Source organism: Protopterus annectens, chromosome 4.part0, assembly GCF_019279795.1.
Source record: "Protopterus annectens isolate FY-2018-M chromosome 4.part0, PAN1.0, whole genome shotgun sequence".
NCBI classification, from domain to species: Eukaryota; Metazoa; Chordata; order Ceratodontiformes; family Protopteridae; genus Protopterus; species Protopterus annectens.
The window spans coordinates 903,816,052-903,828,109 of NC_056733.1; the positions used below are offsets into that span (position 1 = coordinate 903,816,052).

Consider the following 12,058-nt stretch of genomic DNA (forward strand, 5'->3'; position numbering starts at 1 on the left):
CTGCTTGGGATGACATGACTGACAGACCACGATGCTTTGCCAGAGATGGCCTGCATCTGTCACCCCTGGTTTCCGGGTACTGGCTAAAGCTCTTGCCACCCCTATGGTGCCTTTTTTAGGTGGTGTTCCAAAGACCAAACTACCATGGTAACAGCTATAAATAAATGCAATCCGAGGGTCATGCTGCTCAAGGCTAGAAGTCTAAATCTCAAGATGCACTCACTAGAAGCACTCCTCAGAATGGAGAACATCGACATTTGTGCTGTAACAGAAACCTGGTTTAAAGCGGCAGAAAGCACCCCTGCTCTATCAGACTATAAATTATTCCACACCTTTCGGCCCCAGAACATGGACAGAAGCTCCAAAGGCAGTGGTGTCTCCATATTCATAAAGAATATGCACACCTCCAGATTAGCAACCCAGCATAATGCATATGAGATACTTCAGGTATAACTAGCATTGGGTAAGACTGCGATCCAGGTCATAGCCTGCTATAGGTCCCCAACAATGTCCCAAGACTCTCACTCCATGTTCCTAAGCACCTTGGAATCTATCAAGGTCCAACCCAACACTCTCATACTAGGTGACTTCAACTACCCCTCCATCAACTTGGAAAACTACTCAAGCACCAATGCACTGGCCCAACACTTCCTGGAATTCATCAATTCCAATGCCATGGACCAGCTCATTCTTACCCCCACTACAGGAAGCAACATCCTTGACCTGGTTATTACTAACATATGCAACCATTGCTCTACACCAATAGTCAATTCCTCCCTGGTTAAATCCGACCACAAACTAATCACCATGGAAATTCACATCTCATGCAAACCCCCCTCGCAAAGGTATCCACCATGAAAAACTTCTCCAAAGGTGACTTTGGACTCCTAAAAACAGAGGTGGTTAACTTCACGGCACCCATGCCAATGGAAAATTGATGCATGACTGTTGAATCATACACCAATGCACTCTACGAATACGTACATAAATGCATGGAACTAGCTATACCCAACAGAACCAAGACACTCTCCTTCAAAAAAAGGAAGCCAGTCTGGTGGTCCCCTGCCATTAATAAACTCTATAACAGAAAGAAGAAACTGTTGCAGAAAAAGGTGAAGTCCCAAGACTGGAACAATTCCCTTAGTAGCCTCAAAAAGTTGAGATCCCTCATCAAAACCTCCAAAGCCAGCTATGAAGGTAGAATTGCGGCAGACACTAAAAACAACCACACAGCCTTCTTTAGTTATATCATGAATCTCCATGGCAACAGCCAGATTTGCTCTGAGTTATTCCACAATGGTACCTCTTATACTGAGCCAAAAGATATTGACAATATACTGGCCGACAGATTCAGTGCTAACTTTACCATTCTCCCCCCTCCCGAAAGGACCAATCTCAATACCAAAAGAATGCCAGGCACCCTGCATTACTGCAGCACAGGTTAAAGCTGCATTGTCTAAGGCCAAGAATACAGCTTCCATGGAACCTGACAATATCCCTGGCTATGTTCTACATAAATTACAAAGTGAACTGGCACTACATCTGTGTGCTCTGTTCACTCACAGCCTCACCCTTAGGCTTTGTCCCTACTGAATGGTGCACTGCTACAGTCATCCCTCTCCATAAAGGAGGAGCGACTACAGACCCTGGAAATGATCACCCCATTAGTCTGACGAGTCTGATATGTAAAGCTATGGGATGTATCATCATGGACATAATTAACAAGGCTACAGGGAATCTCCAAACTCTAGATCCCACTCAGTTTAGTTTTCTGAAAGGTAGATCATGCCTGCTCAACCTAGTTGACTTCTTTGAGTCGGTCACCAGAGCGGTGGATGAAGGTAAGGTAATTCATACAGCCTACCTCGATCTGGCCAAGGCCTTTGATACCATTCCTCACTCAGGAATTATTGATAAACTCACAAAACTAGGCATCAACCCCTATATCCTATTGCCCCAAGGCAAATTCCCTCCCTCTCTCATCACTGCACCTCCCTACAAACTTTAAATTGGCTTGAACTCCCTAATCAACTAGACTACCTCCAAATTGTCACAGCCCACAAACTAATATTTCAACCTACCAGCTGCCTCGCACTATCTAATATTCTTCAACCATATACAACCCCCCCAGACCCCTTAGATCTTCTCACCAAAACCTTATTTCCATCCACAAACCCAAGCGCCCAGCTGGTCAGCTTCTACTCTTCTTTTCCCTAGCTAAAAATGTAACGCCCTGCCCTCTACACTGAGAACCTGTGACAACCTATACTCCTTCAAAATGCAACTCCACTGCTACCTGCTCACTCAAAGAAAATGTAACTGCACTCTTCATTCTATACCTCCCAAGTTCTCCTCTTCCTTCTCTCCCGGCTAAACTTCATACCTTTCTAATTTCCCTCATAGTCATACTTTGATAATGTAACTAATATATCAACATCCAACCTTATGCTTTATGCCTCTCATCCTCCAGGACAATTTTCTTTAACATCTTAGTTGCTTAATTTAGAATGACTTCATACCTGAATGCATTTCACCAAGCTGTTTGTGGAATTTCCACCTATTTTGACTGTAATTCAAATAATTTTTTCTTTATATCTTAGTTTTTGTATTTTTTCTTTGTATCTTATTTTTTGTATTTTTTTCTTTGTATTTTTAGTTTTTGTATTTTTCATTTGTATTTTCTTTATGTGATGTAACATTGTACTGTGGAGCTTTTCTCCCCGGGCCTCCACTGAAAACGGGCTCTTGAGCCCAGTGGACTTCCCCGGTCACCAACTGAAATAAATAAAATAAATAAATATTGTTAGGTGAGTTGCAAACTGGCTCACAGATAGAACACACAGTGTGAAAGTAGCGGACTCCAAGTCAGACTGCCAACCAGTCATGAGTGGATTCCCACAGGAATCAGTCCTGGGTCCTTTCCTGTTTGGCATCTACTTCTCAGGAGTCCAGGCCAATATGGAGAGAATCTGCCTGACCAAATTCCAGATGGCTGCAAGCTGGGAGCCATTATTAACTCCCCAAGTGATGCAGACATCCTACAGAAAGGCCTCACTGTGACCAATGACTGGTGTCAAAACCATGGCCTTAAGCTTAATGCCAAAAATGCATTGTCATCCCCTGTGGAAAAAACTCAGTTCCCACTAATTACATCAATGGAAGCCCACTGAATACTGAAGGCATTATAAGAGATCTGGGGACACAGGTTGACAGTAACCTCTCCTTCGACCACCACATTGTCACTGTGGTTAGAAAGTCCTTCTATATGGCACATCTCATTACCAAGGGTTTTGCATCCAGGAAGAAAGAGGTCATCATTTCTCTCTACTCTTCCCTCATTAGATCAATTATAGAGTATAATGCCCCATTTGGCATGTACCTCACTAGACACCTGCAACAGCTGGAAAGGCCACAAATGTACCTCAAGAAGAGGACCCTAGGCCTTAAACACATGTCCTACATGGACAGACTCAAAAAAATTCCAGCTATTCTCTGTCTCATATCGCCTACTAAGAGGCAATCTCTGCTTGACTTACAAAGCCATGTCTGACCCAGCTCTGTTAGAAATGCTACATCTAAAGAAATCCCAATCCCTCCGCACCACATGCTCCAGAGACTTAAGCCTCATTACCACAATCAACAGAACATACTGGAGGGACAGGTTCATAACCCAGAGACTGCCCATACTCTGGAACAGACTTCTCACACATGTCAAGCTGAGCACCTCACTGGCCCTCTTCATGAGAAATCTTGAGGAGTGGATGGGAAATAGAAAGTTCACCCCGGGGATCACTCCAGTGGCTCTAGTTGATAGAGGCACTGGGAACTACCGACTGGCAGCACAATGCCAGTGCATTTCTATGGGCTAGGCTTGTAAAGGCCTCAGGGCTATAAGCCTAGTACACACCTATGAACATAGGCAACCACATTCACTAAAAAAAAAAAATGTATATTAATATTTTTCCCATGTACATACAGAATACATCACATATCTCTTCTATCCTTGTAACTCTCACCAGTCAAACATTTACTTATTTACTGATCGATTGAGTGACATTTGATGAGTGGGAAAGTCCAACTGGGTCAGAGACCCATTTTCAGCGGAGGCCTGGGGAGAAAAGCTCCATATAAAGTACAGACATTATTAGAGTTTACAGACTGTGTGTACAAATTGCTTTCTATTACAGCAGAAAAACAGTATAACTTTAACACATAATTACATACAGTTATTGACATCATACAGCTTAACATGTGCATAGAGAAAAACTTACCATCAAGTCTGTCTGAGATACTAGGTAGACTTATATTTGTAAGAATGTGAATTAAATAATTGTAGGTATAAGCTGTAGTTAGTTTTGTAGGATTTGAAGAGTGAAAGGTTTAAGTGTAGGATTACTAAGACAGAGGGAGTATGATGGTTAAGGACAGTAGCGTTGAGACAGAAATAAGAGGGTAGGTACAGGAGTACGAATACATACAGTTTGGAATACAGTACGTGATACACTGAGGAGAAGATGGGGTCTGGAAGTGGATACATAGCTTGGAAGTGAGAAGAAATAAGTAGATACTAGGCAGTGAGTTAGGGGAAGAGAGTGGGAGATGGGGGTGGTGAGGAGTGAGCTGGAAGGAGGGAAAATTGGCTGAATTTCTACCTTCCCTTAAACCTCACTCCTCCTCCTGAACATTATTCTCCATGGACTGTTCCAACAATTTCCTTTTATTTCTATGTAATCTGCTTCTTCCCTTTTCTATGCATCCCTCTTCCAGTTCTTTTATCTCTTTTATAATACTCAATACTTCAAATACGGTTTAGACTTTGATTTCCATTTTCCAATAATTGCTTGGCAGCCAACAGAATTTGAGGTAAGTTTGGCCTCTAAGGCCAGGGACAACCACAAAACATTCTTTAGCTACGTCTGCAACCTCACAACACACACAACTGAGTGCAGAGCTCATTGCAAATTGAGCCACCTATACTCACCCAGAAAATATAGCAAACCTCCTGGTTGATAAATTCAGCTCCAGCTTTACCCCTCTCTTCTCCTCAACCTTCCCTCGGAAAATATCATCAAATATAACACCCCCTACTATCACTAGGGAACAGGTTATTAATGCTCTCTCCAAGACCAAGAACACTGCATCAATGGGCCCAGGAAATATCCCAGGATGCCTTCTAAATAGCATGAAACATGACCTATCAGGGCCTCTGGAATTACTATTTAGCTGTAGCCTCCAAACAGGCTTCATGCCTCATGAATGGAGAAAGGAAACAATCATCCCTCTGCATAAAGGTGGGCCATCTACAGACCCTGGAAACTACAGACCCATTAAGTCTCACTAGTCTTGTATGTAAAGCCATGGAAAGAATTATCATGGAGATGATCAATAAAGATATAGTAAAACACACCTCACCCAACAGGGTAAAAGCAGTTTGGTAATTGTGCAACAACAGTGATTGGTCAGTGGAAAAATGTAGTTTGCATTTAAACCATGTGACTTGATGCTCCTTTTACTCTGAATAAGCCATTAATTTGATGGTGAAAGCACTTAGTACATTGGAGCCTGTTTCAGCTCTTCAATAAAGCGGCTTGGTGCAGTTCGTAAAGATATAGTAAACCTCCAGACACTGGACCCAACCCAGTTTGGTTTCGTCAAGGGCAGATCATGCCTACTCAACCTGGTGGACTTCTTCGAGAAGGTCACCAAAGCAATGGATGAGGGCAAAGTTGTTCACACTGCCTACTTTACCTGGCCAAGGCATTTGACACGATACCCCACTCAGGTATTGTTGACAAACTCAAGAGGTTAGGTACAACCCGTATGTCACCCAGTGGATAGCCAACTGGCTCACAGACAAGACCCAGGAAGTTAGAAGTGGGGACTCCACCTCTACAAAGAGGCCAGTCACAAGTGGAGTCCCTCAGGGATCAGTTCTTGGACCGCTCCTTTTTGGCATTTACTTCTCAGAAGTCAAGGCCAATGTCAGTGGTCCCTGGCTGATTAAATCTGCAGATAATTGCAAATTAGGAGCGGTCATTGAATCTCACACTGACACAAATGTTCTCCATGAGGGCCTAACACAAACAAATGGTGTCGGAGCCATGTACTAAAACTAAATGCCAAGAAATGCATAATAGTATCCTTTGGAAAGTCATCCATCCCTGGTAACTATCACAATGACAACACACCCCTTAGAGTTGACCCAGTAGTCAGGGACATAGGGACACACATAGATAGTAATCTAGCCTTTGATCATCACGTGTCTACAGTGGTGAGGAAATCATTCTATGTTGAACAACTTATAAAAAAATGTATGGCATCTAAGTCCAAGGAAGTCTTTGTTCCACTGTATCCTGCATTCATCAGACCTATCACGGAGTACAATGCCCCCCTTGGTATGTACCTAACCAGGCATATCCAACAATTGGAACGTCCACAGAGGTTCTTCACTAAAAGAATTCAGGGTGCAAGTAATATGTAAAAAATTAACAATCACTCGACCAGTAACCACGTCTCATCAAGACAATCAGGACAGCAGATCCAAGGAAAAAATAGCTTTTAATGTTCACCAACACAGTAATAGCAGAAATTCACAAAAAAACAGTTTAGGCTTCTTCAGAACAAAGAAGCATCCTCATCCAGTATATTTAAATAATGCAGCACAACCAATCACATCCATAAATCAATTAAGTGTGCATAGCATCAATTAATTACCATGGAATAACCTAATTAAAAGCATAATGAAGATGGACTGCAGCTCTAGTATTCAGAAAATGCATGTTACATCCACTCTAAAATAGAGGTGTAGTTGGTTTAAACCTTAAAATCCAGTTCATAAAATCAATGTCAAAACCCTACTATAACAATAACTCTCCTATTAAATAAAAATAGGAAAAATACAAATACATCAATCATTCAGAACAATAAATACAATACCAATAACAGCAAAATATTTAGTAAATAAATAAATATATGAATATAAATTTTACAATTTAGCAGCCCTGAGTTTTAAAACACTGTTAATAATAATATGGTCACTGAGACCAGGGGGTCTACCCGCGTCTAACTTCAACTGCCAAAACAGTTCTCTGTATTCCACGCTGGACTCCCAGCTCCCCCCACGGGGATCGACTAACACTTGCTCTAGCACAAAAAATGTATTCTCGTGTCCTTACATGTCAAAGAGCGTCTACAAAAAGCATTTGATTCCTTTCCTCTAGAAACCTCGTATAAATGCTCATAAATCCTTCTCCTAAGTGGTCTCTCTGTCTTACAGATATAAAAACTCTGGCAATTTTCACAAATCCCACCACCCCTTTCTTACTACAATTGCAGTATTTTGATGCTTTCAACCTAAAACCCCTAGATGGAATATATAACTCACCCTTGTCCAAAATGTATCCACATTGTTGGCAGGCTCCACATTTGTGAGTCCCCCGTCTTACTTCATCAGTAACCTGTTTCAAAGAGTTCTTTAAGGTTGGTGTCCCTCCTTCTAATGAAAGTAGGATGGTTCGGAAGAAATGTTCTAGTGTCATCACTGAACTTTAAAATACGCCAGTATTTTTAATAATGTCTTCCACTTGGGTGGATGTAGTAGAAAAGGTGTGAATGAAGGCCCCTCTGTGTTTAAGATCACCTTCCTCAGATACCTCCACTTCAGGCAGACCCTTACCTAACAAGGGAAAAAACTTCCTTTCCCTGTTCATAATAACCTCATTGGCCATGTTGTCCACCAATTGTTTGGGATAACCTCTCTCTAAAAAAAGTGAGGTCAGGGTCCTAACCTCTTCTAAAAATTCGGCAGTCACACTGGTCATTCTAGAGGCCCTAATCATCTGCCCCTTCTCTATCCCTATTTTTTGATAATAAGGGTGTCTCCGGTCTCAAAATGCAAGTATGAGTTAGAAAACAAAACCTTCCAGTATAATTTGGACTGAAAGCAGTAGTTAATCACATCCTTAGTGATACACCATAAAATCATCAAATTTCTCTCTAGGCCCATCCCACAGTAAACAAATATTGTCCAAGTAACAGGTGTAGAATGTGATGTAGCCCCGACAATCTGTGTTAAGAACAAATTTTTGTTCCCAGTAGTACAAAACACAGTTAGCGTATAGGGAGGCACAGGTGGCCCCACATCGCAGCACCTTTCCTTTGTTGGTAAAACTCACCGTTAAAGTGAATAAAGTTATTTCTAAGGATGGTGTCCATAAAATCCATAGTCAAGTTTAGGGTGTTCCCATCCAACCCTGATTCTGTTAACAAAATTTCACCAAACCATTCTAAACCCTTTTCATGCGGTATGCTTGGAAACAACTCAACCACATCAATAGTGACTAACCAAACCTCCAAATCGTATTTATTTTTAGACAGTCTTCTCAAAAAGTCCCAAGAGTCCTTTGTTATGTATACCACAGAGTTCAAGAATTTTTTAACTGTGAACTATTAGGTATACACTTGTTGCGGTACATAACACCTAGTTTTTGATACAGTTTAAGATATGTAGGTCAAATTTTAATTGGTCTACCATAACACCAAGCAATTTGGTGTTTGGAGTCGGTAGTGACAATTTGTATTATCCAAGGATGAGATGGTGAAGTTGTCTTTAGCTGGACTGAGGATTTTTGGAAGGAAAAGGAGAAGCCTGGTCATTTGGGGGTTGAGAAGCAGGTTGTTTTCAGTTAGCCATTGTTCTACTAGGTGCAGAGATTGTTGACCGACAGTGTGCAGGTTTTGTATATTGTCGGAAGTGTTAACTGTGGAATCATCTGTGTGGGGGGCGGTGAACACACTGTTAGGCAACTGTAGATTGCTGGCGCTTCAAACACAAATCGTTGAAAAAGAAAAGCTAGAGTTCCAAGTCCGTCCAACCACCTGACACGAATCCTCCCACTTATGCAGGCATTGCTTCTCCTTCCCTCTCTCTACCCAAGCTTTGATGAGTAACTAGTAATGATCTGAATTTTACACCCTTATTCTGAAAATCATTCCAGGATACAGTCACCTCACTGACATTAAAAAGTGCTGCTATGTCCTCCGTCATTTCTAGCTACATTACTCCTACCAAGTGATCTGTGACAATATGAGAATTGTGTATCACGTCCTAAGATCCCTTTCTCCTTTCCACCCCCTTTTACCCTACCTCCTTTTCCTGTCCTGGCAGTTCTTTACACATTTAATACTTAAAGGAAATCTTTTCTCTGGAATGCATTTAAAAATATACATTATTTTTAATGTGGCCTTAAATTCCCAACTTCCCCTACATAAAGCTTCACCAATACTATCACCAGTTACCCATCCATGTCAAGGGGCCTTATGTAGACCCTTACTGCATAACCCTATCCAGAAATGACCCTATGGAAATCTTTATGGAACTTTATGGCATAACCATACATCCATGTAGAACTTCACTGTAGGAAGTACCATCATTCTACTTCTAAACCAATATTTTATTAGCAAACTAAATGAGAAAGTGGTTAAAAAAAGCCTTAACCAGGTTTGAATCTTTTTTTTTTCTTTTTTTGCTGCCATCCTTGGTAACCATCAACCTTCCACCTTCTGTTAAAAAGGAATTAGAAAACAGACACGTGCATAGACAGACACACACACACACACACACACACACACACACACACACACACACACACACACACAAACACACACACACACACACACACACACACACACACACACACACACACACACACACACACTTCCTGTCACCGTCAGCATTCCTCACATCAGGTCATTACGTTGGGCCATACTACAAAATGAAGCATGCTACTTATCCGTCTACTACAGGCCCCATGCACATCACCCACGAATGCATTTACAAACATAATTTTGCATCATTCATCCTGTCATGTTCCCACTCTGAGAAAAGATTCCCTACAGGACCCTACTATTACTTTTGCTTATCGTCCGTAGATCCCTCACTCAGTTCACCTTTGTTTCCCTACCTGCCTGACATGGTCTTCACTGTGCACCAAAGTTCTAACTACATCTACAAAGTGATTACCTGTGCTGCTGCTACCAGCAGGGCTGACTCCAAGTTCATCGGTAACACCACTGCCAAGGAATGTGCCATTTTCACACACCTGTCGGCTGCTGTGCCTGGAAAAATAAGAGACAATTGTGACTAATTCAAATTTCAGTACGTAATATAGTCTCCCCTGTATTTTGCCTGTTACTAGGCCCTGTAACATGCGACATTACTGACTTAATTTACTTTTTGTTCACTGTGTATGCTCAAATGAGCAGTGTTCATTATTACCAGAGGACCAGAGAGTAAACTCCATTGTTACTACACAGTTAAAAATTACAAGTGACAAAAAGTGTTCATACACTCAGCAGATCAATATTATAAATGCAAACAGCTGCATTTCATGATCAATACAACAACATATAATATATCAAAGTAAAGCAAACAAATGATTAATGACGAGTATGAAGTACATTAAGACAAGTGATTTATTTACAAAGATTGAATACCACACAACCTTACATTAAGACAAGTGACTTATTCACAAAGATTGAATACCACACAACCTTACATTAAGACAAGTGACTTATTCACAAAGATTGAATACCACACAACCTTACATTAAGACAAGTGACTTATTCACAAAGATTGAATACCACACAACCTTACATTAAGACAAGTGACTTATTCACAAAGATTGAATACCACACAACCTTACATTAAGACAAGTGACTTATTCACAAAGATTGAATACCACACAACCTTACATTAAGACAAGTGACTTATTCACAAAGATTGAATACCACACAACCTTAAAAGCTCACTGTGTGGTAACCCCCTGAAATGAGGAATCACAATACCCACACATCTGAAAAACTGCTGTATTTTAAAATATAAAACTCAACGGGCATGCTATAAATTTCAATGTACTAAACACAAGAAAATAAAAGGTCCGTTTACTGCCCCTAGAAAAACAAATGTAGTGATACTTCTCACGTCATTCCAATAGATATGAATAAATACTGTAATTTAACAGCCACTGTGTTAACTGTTCATGTGCAGTCGGCACTCATTCCTTACCTATAAGATCATCTAACATCTGAAACAATGGTAAGCAATCCCCCAAACTTTAATTTACTCGATTAAAGTGAATACACTTATCATCTAAGTTCCATATAAGTGGCTTAATTTCTGTTTGGGCACAATTTTTTCTATTTTCTACAGCTTAAGTACAAACTAGACAAGGTACCATCATGTCAAATTCAACTTGCAGATGCAGACTGTAGCTTTTAAGTATGCGATGGCAAGGATTCATTTTTTTTTACAAATTTCACTTTTCTTCATTTTAGTGTGACCCTGGAATTGGTATATTAAAGTTTAAAGGGGATGGGAGGCTTGCGTTCCACAACATGAGGGAGGAGGCAAGCTAAAATTTTCTTTTTCCAGTACGTAGAACTTGCAACCAGTTAAATTAAACAAGTTGACTTCTGACAGAGTTATAACATGATGAAATATGGTGGAAAATAATTACTCTATATCTAAAGATTATACTACTTATTAATCTTGAATTACTTTGACTACTTTCAGATGTTAAACATGGTTTACTAATTTTGTGAAGCCATAGTAATACAAAAATAAACACTAATAAGAGTTGCAGCTCAAGGTTCCTTTCCTCGCTGGGACAAAATACAGACATAGTAGCTAGCTGACGGAACCACGACATGAAGAGCAAAGAAAAAATATCAAAGTAACCAAATGTTACACTTAGCACTTCTGTCAAAAAACACCCACCTTCTGTGTACCCCTCTGATGAAAGATTGACATAAAGGTGAAATAATAAATGGCCACAATAATACATTTCAGCTTGTTGCTGTCAGATGCAGAACAACAGACTATGCTTCTTATCCCTTCCCCCACAAGACAGACACAAGTCGTGTACCTTTTTGATGTTAAATTAGGAAGAATGTGACGAACAAATGTCCATAGTAATATATTTCAGCTTCTTACAAATCATGCCTTCACACTCCATCCATAAAATTAACCATCTTCTTCACACACTTCTAATGTGTGATT

General features: G+C 40.5%; 1 protein-coding gene across 1 annotated transcript in view; it reads right to left on the reverse strand.

The window, feature by feature from the left end:
* DEPDC5 (DEP domain containing 5, GATOR1 subcomplex subunit) overlaps positions 1 to 12,058 on the reverse strand; it is a 2,513,958-nt gene that overhangs the window by 1,239,704 nt on the left and 1,262,196 nt on the right. The window contains exon 24 of the mRNA XM_044068865.1: positions 10,022 to 10,116. Coding sequence (XP_043924800.1) covers positions 10,022 to 10,116 — 95 coding nt within the window. The remainder of the gene's footprint in view (positions 1 to 10,021; positions 10,117 to 12,058) is intronic.